The sequence below is a fragment of the Curcuma longa genome, chromosome 3, assembly GCF_044706935.1.
Source record: "Curcuma longa cultivar G26 ecotype Majalengka, Jawa Barat chromosome 3, ITB_CL_G26_1.1, whole genome shotgun sequence".
NCBI classification, from domain to species: domain Eukaryota; kingdom Viridiplantae; phylum Streptophyta; class Magnoliopsida; order Zingiberales; family Zingiberaceae; genus Curcuma; species Curcuma longa.
This window is the reverse complement of record NC_133863.1, coordinates 13,623,693-13,640,823: the sequence shown is the minus strand read 5'-3', so window position 1 is coordinate 13,640,823 and position 17,131 is coordinate 13,623,693. Positions and strand designations below refer to the sequence as shown.

Here is a 17,131-nt window from a genome sequence, read left to right as displayed (position 1 = left end):
CCAAATAGTTATATATTTTATCATCGAGCCGATCCACGCCATTTGATTTCTCTCTCCGATAACAGGCTTGTTCCTTTCGCCTGAAGGACCCCCAAAAAAGGGAAGGGCAAACCCTAGATAGCTCTCGAGGGTTTCTCCGTTCCTCCACCGTCGCTCGCCTCGCCGCGTCGGCTAATCGGAATGGTATGCTCTTTCTCTCTCTCTCCGTGTATCATCCTTCTTTTATCTCTTTATTATTGCATCCTTCTCACGTCGACGTATTCTGTCTCCTTGCAGGCGGATTCTCCACGCGGAAAGTATGTACCGATCTCGTTTTTTTTCCTTTCGGATTGTTCCTATTTTGTGTTGGTTATTTTAGTTGTCAGATTTTTGTTTGTTCCATGTTTTGATTCATGCTGTGATTTGTGGCTATCTAATTTTTCACGCTCGGAATATTTGTGGATGGTTCCTTTCTTGTTAGGCGTTGATGATTCAGATCCCCTTTATAAAGGTCATGATTAAAAGAACCTTCTTGCTTTCTCCTGTAGCTGCGAATTATCTTTGACTTACAACGCTTATCTAAGTTAAGAGGAAGTACATATGGCAACTCTTATCTAACTAGGAATTTTTGGATTTTGGATTCGTGAACTATGTAGTAATGTTGGTGTTGCAAAAAGCAACTCTGATACCAAGCTGACTAGGATGAGAAAGGTAGAAAAGGATAATATTAGTTCTCTTATAGACTTGGAATTCTTCTATTTGCTTCTTCTTTGCTCGCTTCTCCTGTCTCTCCTTCAGAATTGTTCTCTTCGTATGTGCAATTATCTTTCTCCTCTTTATGCTACTATCTGGTTCTGTGTCAATTAGGTAAGATGGTCCAATATTGATTTTATATTGAAGTTCATCACACATTAGTTGGACTATCATTAGTTTTAAAAATATTTTTATTAATAAAAATGACTAATATATACAAAAAATCAGTATATTTTGATATATCTGTTTTATCTTTTCACACAAAAATGTGTGACCATATGATGTATAACACATGGGAAACAAAGTAAAAATTGATCCAATTATGTTTTTTAACCGATATGTAGACTGCATTTGCCATATCCTCCGTTCTGTGATCTTTTGTCCAATCTGCTAGGTTGTCACACATGAGGCCCAAGCGGTGTCATGATCTTGAACGAGATGCATTCTTTTGTTACTTGATGTAACATCGTGACTTCTTTTTTATGCTTATTCTAGAAAAAAAAGTTAGAACTCTGTCTAACTGGTTACTTGTGGTTGATTTGAAATCATCCAACTATGTTATAAGTTTTATTTTCTAAATGAGTGACAGAACACATATAATTTAGCAAACACTTATCAATAAGTGAAATATGAAGTATTTATGCAACAATCTTCCAAACCTGATTAGTAAAATGGGTAATCCTTCATAGGAAGCACAATATCTTTCAACTTTCATGATCATCACAATCCTCTCTTTATTTGGTAGTGCAGAGGCAAATATCTAGGCTTTCCTATATCAACATCAGCCCTGTTTGTTCATCTATGAGGCAAATATTTTGAAAAAACAAAATCGCATACTGGAGTAGTCAATTCAAGGGTAGAGACAAAAAATATAGGGCTTTGAGTCTCATCATATTGTGAGCTTATTTTGCTCAAGCAATTAATTAAATTGAATAGTGCTCCGACTGAGACAATGAAATTATACTGTGGGTGATAATTGTGGCTTTTGTGCAAATCAGCTCTAATCTAGTTTTTCATGAGATGACTAAACATATAGAAATAGTTTATCATTTCAGCAAATAAAGTGCATTCTAAGGACATCATTAAGTCATTCATTAGATCAGTTAATAGATTTACTAAGTATTTGTAACAAGTTGGAATTAGGTAATATTTTTAAGCTAGCTTGATTCTAGCTTGAGGAATGTATAAATGGAGGGGACTGCCTAGGTTTGTTTGACCTAAATTAAATTTCCTATCCACAAAAGGTTGGAATGTCTAAGAAACATGATGAAATGCTTAGAATTTCTCTAGGATACTCCCTCCACTGTCACTATTATCAACCATTTGGAATCCTTTTATGTTTTCCACATTCCTGTTTAATTATCATGATTAGTTCATCACTTTTGTGCTATTCACATTTAGGATAGACAAACCAAAAGCAGGGTATATGCTGATATATATATCTTTTCAATCAGAAGATAAGGGTACTATGCCTGGTTTAGAAATGCTTTCCAAACTGCTTGGGGTCAAAACTCTTAGGGGTCAAATAAGGTGTTTTTAAAATGTTGAAATTACCTTTAACTAAAAATACAGCAGTCACATTGAAGGGTGCTTTCAAAAACTAATTTCCCAAAGTAGTTTGTAGATACCTCTAAAAAATTAATATCAAAATTAAACGAATAATAAAATGTTAAGATTGAATATTTAACTATTCTACATATCTTGTTACAGTAATATTGTAACATAATATTAAATAATTAAAAATATGATGCTGAAATTCAGATTTTATTAACACAAAATATAAACTATTATTTATAATAGTGGCCAAATCATACTTAAAGATAAAAATAGATAAAACTATCTTATGATTTACTAAATTATAAAATTCATTATTTAATAATATAATAATAAATCTTTAAATAATGTTTTTAGATCAATGGATAGTATAATTAAAATAATAATTCAATCACTAAGATATTTAGATTTTAAAATAGTAATAAAATTTAAAATATTATATATATTTTATGTTAATAAAAAGCCAAAAAGTTGAGATGTAAATTATGTAATTTATTTTAATTGTTAGCTGTATATATAATTCTAATTATTTATTATGTAATTCATTATGTGGTTATGAGATGTGATGATGTTGTGGGTGTTAGCAGCTGGTAGATATTAATAGACCATAGGAGATAAGTCTTCCTTTTTCTACAATGTCCTTTGTGCTTGATATGCCATCTGAGTGGACAGTTGGAAGCAATCATCATCTTTGTTGGAGACTATTCAACTACTTGAACTTGAACGTAGTAGTTTGCATCTTATTCATTGTTGCATCCAACTCTCTATGAGTCTCTATTTCTGCTTTATTTCCATAATTGTATTTTTCTTTCACTACTTGTCTCTCTTTGAATATCCTTGTAAATGCAATCACTAGACTTGGAATAAACATTATATATATACTCCAATGTCGTTTTATCCCTTATTTTTTACCATCTCAAACTCTGCTTATTGCTTTCTTAGGTACTCTCGTTCACCATCTCCATATGGAGGTCACTCCAAATCAAGATCTCCTCCTAGGGATTTGTCTCGCTCAAGGTCTCGGTCTCCTCCACTAAGGAATCGAGCAAGATCTCCCTCTGGAAGTCGTGACAGGTTTATCTTTTCTCATGTTGAACTTTAAGTTCTTGTGGTATGTTTTATTTTTCTGTTTGATATCTTTAGCTATTCTCATTGCCAAGTTGACTGCAGGGATGAGGCAGTGAATACTGGAAATACTCTTTATGTAACTGGTCTTTCATCCAGGGTTACAGACAGGGATTTGGAACATCACTTCTCTAGGGAGGGAAAGGCATGTTGATTCTACATTTTTTATTTTCTATTTTCAATTATTATCATTGTGTAAGGCCTTGATATCCTTTTCTTAGGTTGTGGGATGTCACCTAGTTGTTGAACCTCGTACACGTGTTTCTCGTGGTTTTGCATTCGTGACTATGGACACTGCAAAAGATGCTGATCGTTGTATCAAGTACCTCAACCAGTCAATCCTTGAAGGACGGTACATAACAGTGGAGAAGGTAGAATTGTTCCATACCTTTGTTGACTATTATAGTTGTGGCATGGCCTTCTCATTCTTTAACTTGGAGATTCTTTGGTTACATTCAGAATTTGCATCAGATTTGTTGGCAGCATTCAAAGATGATGTGTTCATCAATATCAACTTAACTCTCACAGCTTGATGAATGGCCAGCTTAACAAGTTTTCCATGCATCAGATCAACTAAACATACCAAAAATTTCCAACTTAACAACTTCAGCATTCTTCTTCAACTCTCACCACTCTCACAACTAATCAACGGACATTACCAACTCATACTTGGACTTAATGGTACCTCATCTGTTGCATTCAGATATGGCTGGTTGTTGCAGCTTGATTATGTTTCTCTAAGCCTTGAATGCTTCAGTAAATATTTGCCCAAGTGACCAAGCTGTCTTATCCTTGGCCTTTTTGTAGATCTGTACAACATACCCTTGTTGTATGAAGATGATTTACTGAGTTTGGAGGCAAGCGTAAAGAAGTGACCTAATTTCTTGTTTCTTTTCAGTCGAGGAGGGGGCGTGCACGGACACCTACACCTGGAAAATACCTTGGCGTGGTTAGCACGAGAGATGGTGAGTTTATCCTTACTAAAATTTGATCAGTTACTATCTTGAATTTATCACGAATAACTATTCATGTTTCTTATAGTGTTCAACTATCATTTCTGAAACACTCAGTTATTTTTCTCTAATATTGATTCTAATGTGTCTCTGACAGGCCGTAGAGGTGAGCGAGACAGATACTATGGAGGTTACAGCCGTGATGAGTATGGCGGTGGTTACCGTAGATCTCCTAGACACTCTCCTTATCGAGGTGGCCGAGATTTCTCGCCTCGGAGATCACCTTATTATGATAGCAGGTACAGAAGAGGACGATCAAGGTCTTTTTCTCCTTATGGTTATAGAAGCCCAGAGAGAGCATCCTTTGGGCGTCGTGTCAATGGCTATCCACGATAGATTTCGTGCCTGGACTTGGTGTCGGTTTCTTCATTCTGCTTCTAATTATGTTCGATATTAAGAGCTTTAAACTTCAGGGACTTATACTATTCTAGCTGTCGACTTATCAAACATCTATTGTATGTCGCTCATGTTATCGTGGATATTACTCATGGTAAGCAGTTGGTCGTTTTAGAATTTTTGAGTCATTTGTGCCTCACCGTTGCTACAATGGGCAGAAGCCAATGCTGCACCTAGAAAATTTTCTTAATGGATTTCAGTTTACTGTGTCGAACGATTTTGAGTTGAAACATTTTATTTAGTTTACTTGTACAAATGTAAATTTTAGGGTGTAAATCCGTTTTAAAATACGCTAGACAATTGCAGATGAGCTAAACAAGTTTATTTTGAAATAGTGGCAACCATCACTGATGATGATGTTTGGGTTCGTGGAAGGCAAGAAAAAAAAGGCGGTGGTGCCCTGATGGTGTAAGAGGCTCAATGAATTAGTGTTTATTCCACTCATCTAGAAATAAGTACATGAATATTTGGTTTTGGTTTTTGATAATTTAGGTATCTAAGTTTCATCTGATTAATTTTAGAGGTGAATATTCCTCTTATATTTGTAGATTTCTGTTCTTGGCTCGATCAAATGCTACTCACAAGGTTCTTTCAACATGTAGGATCACAAGGTTTATGATTTTGTGCATTCGTAGTGTTTTTTCTATTACGCGCAAAGTACGTATGCGCTTGTTGCCACAACTTCAAGGTGGAGACTTCGAAGTTTACTAATTTATTTGTCAAAACCCATTGCCACAATAAAATCTTTCTTTATTTGTACCAAGTTGGCCAACAAACTAAATTAATGGAATACTTCTATTCGGGGACTTGTGACAATCTATGACACCCCAATTTAGTCTCGTATCAGCTGAAGCATCAGTTCTTCACTCATTTGCTAGATCACTTTTCCCCTACAACTTCTCGATATCCAAGCTCTTTCGTCTTTCCTAAAGAAATTATAGATGGGTTCCCATAACGAACAGATGGAACGCTGACGCCATTGTGTGTACCAGATCTTGAGTTACGATGCTTTTTCCGATAATGACCTGAAAAAGAAAAGAGCTGTCATGGCCCTCACAAAGATTTCATTAGCTACTGTGTAGGCTTTCACTTCCAGCGACTTACTACTCCAAACTGAGGAGTTCGGAATCTGTCATAGTTGCTCAGAAGTCAAGAGATCCACATTGTTTGCTCTGTAAGTTGGAATCAGTAATTTTTGGAACAGAATTTCTGTGTTCCCCTTGCTTCTTCAGATCATTGTTGCCTCTTGTTCTTCCGATACCGAGTTTTGGGAGACCACGATTCAATCCCTCGAGCAACATACATGCTTTGCACAGCTTCTGTGATTCAGATTGAAAAATAAAATAAAAAATCATCTGTCAGTGTTAATATATCAAGTATACATCTGATGGAAAAATCACAAACATATATGAAAATATAACCAAGAAAAAAAAAAGCAAGTTGCAATACCAAGCAATCATGTCAGAAATACTGCTTAAAAGAATACCTATTTTTTTACTAAAAATTGTGCTGCTATGCTATCTGGCTAAACATGTATAATAATCCGTAATAATAATAAGTAGGAAAGGTTCCGACCACATCCATCGAATATTTATATATGAATATCTCTATCTTTATTCTATCAGCATCAAATGAAAGAAGGATGTAAACCAAAATGCAATAAAATTAATGAAGTCCAACTAAAGCATGTCACTTCAGGCTTCAGCCATTGTCTCTGCTCCTTGAACAGCAAAAATTGAGTTTTCCATGACGATGGTTTCTTGAGAGCTTCAAATTGAACAAGACAAATGCCCGCATATCACCAATTCATAGGTTTCAAATTTAGAATTACAAACTAAACTGCCTTTTAGGTAAAAGAAACATCATGAACTTTCAGAAAATCTTAAACTACTGTGCTTTTCCTGTAAGATTAGATTCAACAATTAGAAGTTCAACATTAGCAAATCAAATTCCTATTTGGTGGTCTGGCAGAAAAAAGTAATTAAGAGAGGTGAAAGGAATAGCTATAAACCTAAAAACTTCTGAGCAATGAAAAGGTGTGGTTTTAGTACCTGGCTAGAAATATAACTGCAACGTTCACAGATTCCTTGCTCTGGCAACTTGGTGGATGTCGCAATTCGAAAATTCTCACCTGATCTAATAATGTCTAGTATAGCTCTAGGCCTGCAGGAGAAAGAGAAGATTAGTTGCATAATCTCTACTAGGAAACCTAAATTTATTTATGTGCATACGATTATTTAATCCAGCTTTGAATTATAGACATAGGCAAAGAATTTACCTTATTCTTTCCAAATCCTTGATAAATTCACGAGCAAACCCACGATATGCATTAGGTGAGTAAATGCCTGCACATTCATTATCAGTACTATGAATTGATGAGATGAAATAAAAGTGCTCTGCATAACATATAAGTCTGGTGTGTGCAAAACATATGACAAAAAATTCAGAAAGCCAATACACACAACAAATTTCTGGGAACTGGTAAATCTACAAATCAATATATTAGTCAAAAGAAAAGGAGATCATTTATATTAGCTGCATCCTAACAATATAGGCGATATGGTCATTCAGGTACCAGCATGTCCTGAGTCATGCACTAAATCTGTTCTGCAGTGCTAGCACACATAAAATAGCAGCCATGACCCATTTTCATATACATAATTTTCCCATTTAATAATCTGGCTGTACTTGACAAGCTACTACATAAGTTCCCCTAATCACCATTTATTCTAAATGTGCATGCCAAATCTCAGCGGACAAAAAGTATAAATAAGGGAAGGGCACGATAGATTACATTCGGTGGAGAAATAATCCAGCTTCTTGAAGTATGCATACGTGAAACTTTGTTAAGGTCTGGCAGTTTTAACATTGATAAATTAGCTCGATAAACATACAAAGACTGCATAAAAGAATTTCATTGCCAAGGATATATAACAATTTCTTTCTCATAAGTGTATTTGAAAGGCTTGCATCTTGGAATAGGCCCATCTTCCCCAGTAGTAATGAATGTACACCTACTCAACCTAAAAGAAGTCCATGATTGTGATTATTATTTACTAGAGAAATTTTAGCAGTAAGCGAAATTTGGAGAGTACATTACCTAGCAATATCACCCCGCAAAATATTCAATAGAACAGTCTCAGCAATATCATCTGCATTATGGCCAGTAACAATTTTATCTGCTTTCATTAATGCAGCACCTCGATCTAGAGCCTACAAGTAACATGGCATCCTACTGTCCATTATCACAAGATTGACTCTTCATATAAGGAATACAAATGAAGCATTAAAGAGAGCGGTCCCTAGATGTAAGGAATAAAAAATTAACATTCAAAGGAGAGATGCAAATACATATGGTAGTAACCATACTCATACTAATGGTGTGTTTAATTGGACAGAAATGGGAGGAAAAAATAAAGAAAGAAATGAATTTGTTAAAAGAAGAGAAGAATTAAGGAAATTCCATCTAATTCCTCCATTTATTTTCCACACAATTATGTAGAGGGAAAAAAGGAAGTTTGAGGTTTGAGTTTCTAATAGAAACAACATAAGTCGCATTACTATCTTTCTTTTGGTTTTGTTCAAGCAAACAAGTAATGTAATACTATTTGTTTTTTTTTTATCTCTTCTCATATAATCTATCTCCTTCCTCTCATATTTCCACCCCTTCAAGTAAACACCAGATAATGGTAGACACTGGGCAAGTGGAGGCTGACGAAGATGGCTACAATAAAATCTGAACCTCAATCCCCCTTTTAATTATAATAATGGTAATACAGGCTAGCAATTTTCTTTTGTTGAAATATAGTATCGAATGTAACTTATTTAATTAATTAATTTAATGATATGCTCAAGTGATTTCTAGATCCACACGTCATTATATTCTTCACTTTACAAACACATACCAAAGATCAAAAGAATGGGAACAAAGAACAAAAACAGGATTTAGTTAGCAGAGCTACTTTGTTTTAATATTCTAAAATTAATTTATATATCAGCCATTAAATTTGAGAGGAGCTTTTAGGACCAGATCTTTTCAGAATTTTAAAAAAAAATCTGTAAAATGATATTTACAACTTAAAAAGCTGGGCAACCAAAGAGGCAAAAAAGGAAATTCTACTAGTGCACAATCTACTAAGTAACTTATGATACCTGCCGACGAAATACTCCACAAAAAGTACAATTGTTTTTTAAGCCTATTGCCTTCACTATCTCATCCATTGTCCAACCATACAGATCTTTGTAAGAAACCACCTTCAGGGGCAATCCATACTGCAGCAGATTTGTAACGCTAATAACTTAAATGATATAAAAGGATGGGTTAACTTCATTAAGATGGGACCATAAATCATAAAATCTCAAAAACAGGCAATAACTAGAGTAGTATAATAGCAGAACCAATAGGGGTTAAAACAGTAGATGTTATCAGCCTTTGAGACAGTAAATTTAGTTCATGATACATCAGATGCAGATATGCTCTTTGGAGGAAAAGAATCAATGGCTGTTAATTGTCTAAAATACAGGTGTTTCAAGGCTACATTTCTTTACCTCAGCGGTACCACAAGGGAAGAGCAAAGATACAAACAGTTGAATAATGCATATTATCCTTTATTCCAGGACTATGCCTACACATGGCATGGTAGGGCAAAGATACAAGCAGTTGAATAATGCATATTATCCTTTATTCCAGAACTATGCTTACACATGGCATGGTAATATAAAAACTAGGCAGCATCGTACATATCCGGATAACAATAATTTATAATTTGTTATTATCTCAATTTACTATGATTTATCTTACCTATGAAAAATCTAATACTATTGCTAATGAGTGACAATATATAATTAACAATTAGTATATAATTAAGTTACTATTATAGCATTACCAATTAGTAATAATATTAATTATTAGCTTATTATGCTAGTGCTCATGAACGAAGCCATCCTTTTCTTGTGAGCTTGGATCTGTCTTCCTCATTCCTCTTCTCTCAAAGCCATAAAGCTCAATCTCGTCCTTTGCTTCCAACTATCCCATAGCCCAATTTTCTCTTCCTCATGAACATGAACATGAACTCGTGACATCATGTCAGTTGGACACTTCCCTCAAGTGGCTCTAGCAAGGGATGCGATGTGGATATCTTAGCAGTGGCAATTGCAACCAATGGAAGAGCTTCGTTCTTCCAGTGCATTTTCTTTTCTTCCATGTCTTCCTTCTGGTTGGCCCAAAATAATAATTCAGCAGAAATCAATCAATTTTGAGAAATCACTGATCCCTCTCCATTTTTCTTGATTTGATCAGTTACAATGAGATATATATTCCCATTGAATTCCCATTGCATCTATAGTGTTCCAGCAAACCCCGAACACACTTCTGAGTCATCAGCCAGAATTGGATCAGCTCTTATCACTTACAATCCAACTTGGCCAATTTGTATCACAATTGGCTGAGTTGACAACCACGATAGTGGCAAAGTTGAATTGAGTGAATAAATGATCCTCAAGCTTTAGATAAAACTCAAAGCTAAGCAATTCAAGCGAGTAACAAAGAATTTTTTGGTCCTTGTGTGACTTTGCTAGGTTTCAATCCCAGTTTTAAAAAATTCAATCCACTTGCACTATCTAGTTGAACAAATTTCAATTGATTTGATCAATTTTCTAAAAAAAATATATAACTCATTTCTAGTTAGTTTTAGAAGTTCTAGTTTTTCAAACTTCTCCACAATCTTATTGAGATGCTCAATTTTATGAGAAAAACTGGAACTGTTTATGCATGTACCTATCCAGTTGGAGCAATCTGTATCCATATAAGGCCAACTTTAACGACCATGATTAAATCAATAGTATCTTACAGTTAAAAATAACTTATGCACTGCAAAATAAATAACAAAATGCAATATGAAATGATAATAACCTAGATTACTTATACTCACCTGGCTAAAAAAAAATTCAATCTAGTATGAACATAATAATATAACAGAACCGCTACAAAAAAAATCAAGAAGTAACTAAATTCAATTAATAAAAGAAGAATTCCTAATATGGTAATTATACCATAGCCTTAGAAAGTAGCAGCTTAACTAAGTTAATACCTCAATTTCATTTCTTTTAACAGTTTCAAGTGAATCATCTCTGTAACCTGTAATGCCTTCATCAACAGATAAAAGGAAGAGATCTAATCCATAGTTGTGTCGGCGATTCAACTGTGACATAACATATGCAAGAACAGTTGAATCTGCATAGAAGAAATTTGTCATTTGTGTGAGAGGAAATTAGAAAAAGGATCCATCTTTGAGCTGAGGTAATTCTAATTAACTGGAGACTGAAACTATTTAATCTTGGAACATGACAGTAAAAGTTTCCAGTAAACTCCTGCAGAAGCACTGTGTTAACAAAGAAGCTTCACTTTGTATAGACAAACATATTTTTTGTTAAAGGGGAAAAGAATAAATATGACTCAGCATGTGATACTTGTAAGAACTTGGCATTCACCTTTTCCTCCAGAAGCTGCAACTGCAACACGCTCACCAGGTCTAAATAGGTTGTTATCCATAATGACTTTATGTATCTCGTCTTCAAAAACAATGTAGAAGCATTCCTTACAAATCTACAAAAAACAAAATGAAATATTCGTTGAGTGTATGCCATTTTACATCTGTAACATTCAACTTGTTCCTAGGAAATTGCAATTAGTTTGTGTTCGAAATATAGGCCTCAAAGGAAGATATATTTCCCAATTTCTAGATCATCCCCATCATGTCAAACTTGTTCCTATGAAATTGCAATTAGTTTGTGTTAGAAATATAGGCCTCAAAGGAAGATATATTTCCCAATTTTTAGATCATCCCCATCATGTCATTGAAGCTTTAATTTGAACCCACCTCAGAATGCAAATCGGTAAAGGTCCTCCCACAGAAATTTGGAATCCAAAATAAGCAATAGTAATTTCATCTTAATCTTAATCTTAATCTAAGGCTATTGGTTAGCTACAGATTCCTTTCTTTTCACAATAAGTGAAATTGTCCAGTAAGACATCTAAGCTACAATCGTCAACAATATCATCGCCAATATTAGCATATTCCACATTTAAGGATATATGTTAATTGCATAGAAAAAACATCAAGATCATCAGGAAATATGGATGATTAGTGCATCTAGTGTAGCTTTTGCATCCTACATTGAGTAGGATTTGTTATTGTGCTCATAAATATCTGCCAAAAAAATTATCGGGTATTGTGGAGCTACCACTATAAATACAATATTAAATTGTACAGATACCTCATGAACTACAATATTAAAATTGTGTAGATACCTGATAACAAATGTGTACCAGATGGTTTGAACTTGATTCTAAAAGTACCAACTCCACCAACTAGTGCTAATTTCTCACTTTTTAGAATGGAACCAAAGGTTACATATATGTTAAGTCTGGAAACTTGAGCAGCTGTACCTTTTGATTATGGCATGCTATTGTCAGATAGGAACATAGAGCTACTTTTCTGTCTGCCATATCTTCACTAGGTTTTTATGGAGTCAAGTTTAAAAGATGATCCGGGCTTGTTGAAGCTTACAGCTTTTTTGAAACCATATGAAAACATGAATTCACATTCACATTTTTTTCTTCTAAGTTTCGCTGCTCCATAATGTTGGTCCAGTGATAATGACTTGGCATTAGGGAATCAGGCATTTTAGGAGCCGTGTCAATCACTTCTCCCCCTTCAACAGACTAAGTTATGCAAGTTTGCATTTTTAAGATGATCCACAATTCCTAGGTAACAAAAATTGACGATAATAATTATCTTTACAAGTTTACTTGTCCTACCTCAAAAAATCTGCAACAGTTAAACAAAAAAAAAGTGAATCACAACATAACATTCTCCCCTCCAATACGATTCCAATTCCAACGCATAAACAATCCCTCCTACGAAATAGAGTGGAAAAAGTAGTACCTGCTGCGAGGTTTTAGGTCGCTTAAGGGCAGCCTGCCTTTGGCTGCAGATGGAGCAGAGACGCGCGGCTGCCCTCTTCGGCCTCGAGCTGGTGTCGGGATCCTCCATGTACACTGACCCCTGCCGCAACTCGAGTGGGGTAGAGGACTGGGCGGAGGGGAGGGGAGGGGAGATCGATCCCTAAACCTGCGAACAGGAAGGCGTATCGCCGCCGTGCCTCCGCCGAGGACAAGAGAACGTCGCGGTATTCGCCTTGCTTATGTTTATGGGCCGTAAAACCTAAAAATGGGCCGAAAGATTTTGGGCAGGTTTGATTAACGTCGTGGCTTTGAATATTATAAATATAATGTATAATTAATTTAACATAAATTTACTCATTCATGAAAATATATATATATATATTTTAAAAATATTAATTATTTTTTAGAAAGTCCTTCGTCTAATTATTTTTGTTACATTAATTCAAAGCCTCGAAACTCTTTGAGACAGAAGGGAAGAGAAGAGTAGAGCTCAATTTAATTTTTGTTTGATTGGTGGTTGAATTTTTATTCATTAAAATTATTTATTTAGTATATTGATAAAAAAATTATTAATAAATATTTGAACATTGTTCAAAATTCATAATATTTATTCATGAATATTAATAAATTTAATATCAATATATTTAAGTTTATTTATTTAATTTATCAAATCTAATATCAAATTCATTTGGGAATCATTTGATTCATTTAACACATTCGTTCTTTGGAGGAGACCATGCTGCTTCTCTTTTGTAGCCTTCAATATTCATAGATACCTGGAGAAGCTTCTCTACTCTGTTCAAATAGATCTCTAATTAAACAATACTATCTTTTTTTATTGATATATCATATATTCAATTTATAACGATCAGAGTGTTTTTAGATTAATTGTCCATACGACCATATGTGAGGAGATAAATTAAGAAATTGTAATTGACCATGATAGAGGAAGTTATTGTCTCGACTTCATCGAGATTCAAATCCTTATTATCTTCTGTAAATCTATTGTGTCGTAACTAACTCAGCTATGCTTTGGAAGCCATAAAAATTTTGAATTCTTTTATAAAAAGTGGAATCCGTCACTCCAGCGGTCTCATACGATCAGTCATATGATTATATATGAGAAAGTAAATTGAAAAATTACAGTTGATCACGACTAAACGTGAGCTAGGGAATCGCAAGCAATAATAATGCGAGCGAGCTAAGCTAGCTAGGGACATGAACACATGCTTGCTCTGTAGCTTTCATTCCCGAGGTTGGTGCCGCATTCCATCAGCTTTCGCCTTTCGTAGCTTTGCCAAAGATAAAAGGTGTTAGATTTTGTATCATATGAATTTATATTATTATGGAATAAATTTATTAAATGATCTAATTAATTATAAATATGAATTTTTATTATTAGATCTGAATTTATATATATATAAAATCTGTTTGTTAATTGATTTTGTTATTAATGATAGAATAATAATAGAATTGGATTCATTATTATACATAGAACGTGGTCTTAGAATTGAAAAAAATGAATTGCATAAACAATACCAAGATTATGATAATTTCATTGCATCTAGATTTATTATCTTAAGCAATTTAATTTCTATTGAGAGAGCTAATTTAGCCTCGAGGCCTGTTTGCAGCAACGGCGACACATCGAACCCAAACAGCCAATACAGTTGTTGCTATGTTCGATTATCCTTTTTTTAAAATAAAAAGTTACCTTTAATTATTATTTTTATTAAAAAGGCAAATTTTAAAGTCATTTGAGTTTTTTTTTTAAATTTTTTATAGCAGCGATGTGTGATAGTTACATTATAGTTGATTTGTATTAGGATAATCATTTTAAAGTTTGATTAATTTACTTGTTATATAATACAAATTAATAAAATTAAGTATATATATATATATATATAGCTCTTTATATAATATTTCTAATCAAATTAAATTTATTTATTTATTTATTATAACAGCTATGAAAAATATATTAATATTTTCAGTTTTTTAAAATAAGGATTGATCTTTTGACTATTTTAATACTTAATTTTTTTTATAATCTAGATATTTTTATCTGATTGATTAATTTGAATGGTAGACGATTTTAATTTCTTCTCTACCAATTAAATTTGAATTCTAATTTTTTAAATTATTTTTAAAAAAAAATTTATAGCTGCATAAAAAATATGTTAAAATTTTCAAAGAATGCCATGTTGACGCAGATGAAAGAAATATGTTAAAATTTTCAACGGAGAATGTCATGATGAGGCAGAGTTCTGAAAGATGACAGTGGTGGGTCATGCATTTTTTTTAAATTTTTTTTCACAATCAGCTGCGATCACCTGATCGACTACCACGTGGCATCCCATGACGATAACGCCACGTACGTTGCGTAATCAAGAAGGAAAGAAAGAAGATGGTAGATTTTTTTTTTTTAATGATTTAATCAAATTTAAAAGTGATTGATTATTCGATTTAATAGTCGAAAATTTTTATCCATATCAAAATAAATTAAAAAGTATAAATAGATTATGATGAACAATTTAATCATTTCAAATAAATTTAAAAAATATAGATGAATTATGATGAACAATCTAATAATTTTTTAAATATAATATGTCTTGATTGAAATTTAAATTTTTATTATTTAATAAGTTTTTGTTCTATTTTTCAAGGAAATGATACTTAGCATGATAAATCCAATATGAATGGAGTATGACACTCACAAGGGACCCACTGCCAATGTGAGTGTCATGCTCCATTCATGTTGGGAGTTTTCATGCTAAGTATCATTTCTCCTATTTTTTACCATCACATTATAAATCTGAAGAGGATAAAACTCCTATATATATAATCTTAAAAGTACCCTCTTGGTCCCCGGGGCAATGATGCAACGGTAGGACATCCGGGTTGTAACTCAGGGACCCGCGGTTCGATCTCCAACTACGGCGTATTTGCAGGAATTTTCTTCCAAATGGGGAACACAATCAAAGAATGCTGGGTATCTGGATTGGCCGCCGTATGCGCTTCCCGATCTACCCTGGTGGTCAGTGGGAAACTTCCGTGGGACCGGGCCGGCCACCCTCAGAGATGTGGCTACTGGGATTATCATTTTTTGTTTGAAAGTACCCTCTTGTCCTCGGGGCCATGGTACCGCGGTAGGACATCCAGGTTGTCACCCAGCCCGCGGTTCGATCCCTTTCCTCCAAATGAGGATCACAATCAAAGGATACTGGGCATCTGAGTTTGCCACTGCGTGCGCTTCTCGATTTACCCTGATGCCCGATGAGAAACTTCCGTGGGACCTGACTGGTTACCTCAGGGATTGAGTCAATGCGACTAACTGGGATTATCATTTTTTTTGAAAGTACCCTCTCACAGTTCTTTCTTAAAAAAAATGATAATCCCAGTAGCCACATCTCTGGGGGTGGTCGGCTCGGTCTCACGGAAGTTTCCCACCGACCACCAGGGTAAATCGGGAAGTGCATACGGCGGCCAATCCGGATGCCCAGTATCCTTTGATTGCGTTCCCCATTTGGAGGAAAATTCCTACAAATACGCCGTAGCTGGGGATCGAACCGCGGGTCCCTAAGTTACAATCCGGATGTTCTACCGTTGCACCATTGCCTCGGGGACTCTCACAGTTCTTTCTTAGATTATAAGGAAGATGATATATTACGAGATCAATTTATAGTCGATCGTCAAATGATTAGGGATTGAGTTTTTACTCCATTAGTTTAGTGGGGACGAATAGGGCTCCGTTATATTATTGGGATATGATTGAATTGATTACGATGGTAAAAATCGAATCTTGACTTATTTGGTCAATTGTGAAATCAATATCTTAGAATCACTGATTTCTGAGTAGAGCCCTACCGTGATATAATCACAGGAGATGTCATGCATGCAGCAATAATGCCACTGCTGGTCCTATATATCCTCTCCTCGTCTCATCTGTTTGTCCCCCTCCTCATCATTTTTATTCATATCTTTATAGAAAGCATACTACACTTACACAAGCATAAAGAGGATTTAAAGCAAATTAGTGCAATTATACAATCACTAATTAGCATTTCAAATGTAATCGAATACAAACCATTAGTTAACAATGTAATACATGACATGCACGTATCAACAAATGTCCAATAATCTAATCAAACATAGATCAAAGAAAGATTAAGACATGCACCTCACCTCAATGCCCTCTCTCATAATGGTGAATCATAACTTTCCGATTTACTTCCTCGTAGATGATATCATGTGAAGCTGTTAAGGTGACGAATTCTATTTTTTTACTAAAATGAATACTAATTCACCTACAAGAGTCAGTGTTATCAAACTACTTACACCTCAAAAA

General features: G+C 34.4%; 2 protein-coding genes across 2 annotated transcripts; one reads left to right on the top strand and one right to left on the bottom strand.

Annotated features, from left to right (window-relative positions):
- Positions 1–57: 57 nt before the first annotated feature.
- Positions 58–5,050, top strand: LOC141824019 (serine/arginine-rich splicing factor SR45a-like). Its single transcript, XM_074711240.1, has 7 exons — positions 58–183; positions 277–296; positions 3,229–3,360; positions 3,457–3,556; positions 3,633–3,782; positions 4,310–4,376; positions 4,522–5,050. Exons 1-7 carry the CDS (start codon positions 181–183, stop codon positions 4,758–4,760), a joined length of 711 nt encoding a protein of 236 aa, XP_074567341.1. The 5' UTR covers positions 58–180; the 3' UTR covers positions 4,761–5,050.
- A 469-nt stretch (positions 5,051–5,519) lies between these two features.
- Positions 5,520–13,003, bottom strand: LOC141824206 (cytoplasmic tRNA 2-thiolation protein 1). Its single transcript, XM_074711447.1, has 11 exons — positions 12,767–13,003; positions 11,310–11,424; positions 10,910–11,052; positions 8,973–9,092; positions 7,921–8,033; positions 7,751–7,843; positions 7,615–7,655; positions 7,099–7,165; positions 6,872–6,983; positions 5,925–6,139; positions 5,520–5,845 (listed from the first exon to the last, which is right to left on the bottom strand). Exons 1-10 carry the CDS (start codon positions 12,872–12,874, stop codon positions 5,963–5,965), a joined length of 1,089 nt encoding a protein of 362 aa, XP_074567548.1. The 5' UTR covers positions 12,875–13,003; the 3' UTR covers positions 5,520–5,845; positions 5,925–5,962.
- Between the last annotated feature and the right edge of the window lie 4,128 nt (positions 13,004–17,131).

What these genes read in the sequence shown, in the direction of transcription:
- LOC141824019 (XM_074711240.1), top strand. An exon ending in GCGGATTCTCCACGCGGAAA is followed by an intron (nt 297 to 3,228) that starts GTATGTACCGAT and finishes TTGCTTTCTTAG; the next exon opens with GTACTCTCGTTCACCATCTC. An exon ending in GGTACATAACAGTGGAGAAG is followed by an intron (nt 3,783 to 4,309) that starts GTAGAATTGTTC and finishes GTTTCTTTTCAG; the next exon opens with TCGAGGAGGGGGCGTGCACG.
- LOC141824206 (XM_074711447.1), bottom strand. Translation starts at nt 12,874, where the DNA reads ATGGAGGATCCCGACACCAGCTCGAGGCCGAAGAGGGCAGCCGCGCGT. An exon ending in TTGCGGGGTGATATTGCTAG is followed by an intron (nt 7,844 to 7,920) that starts GTAATGTACTCT and finishes GACTTCTTTTAG; the next exon opens with GTTGAGTAGGTGTACATTCA. An exon ending in AAGGATTTGGAAAGAATAAG is followed by an intron (nt 6,984 to 7,098) that starts GTAAATTCTTTG and finishes TTTCTCCTGCAG; the next exon opens with GCCTAGAGCTATACTAGACA.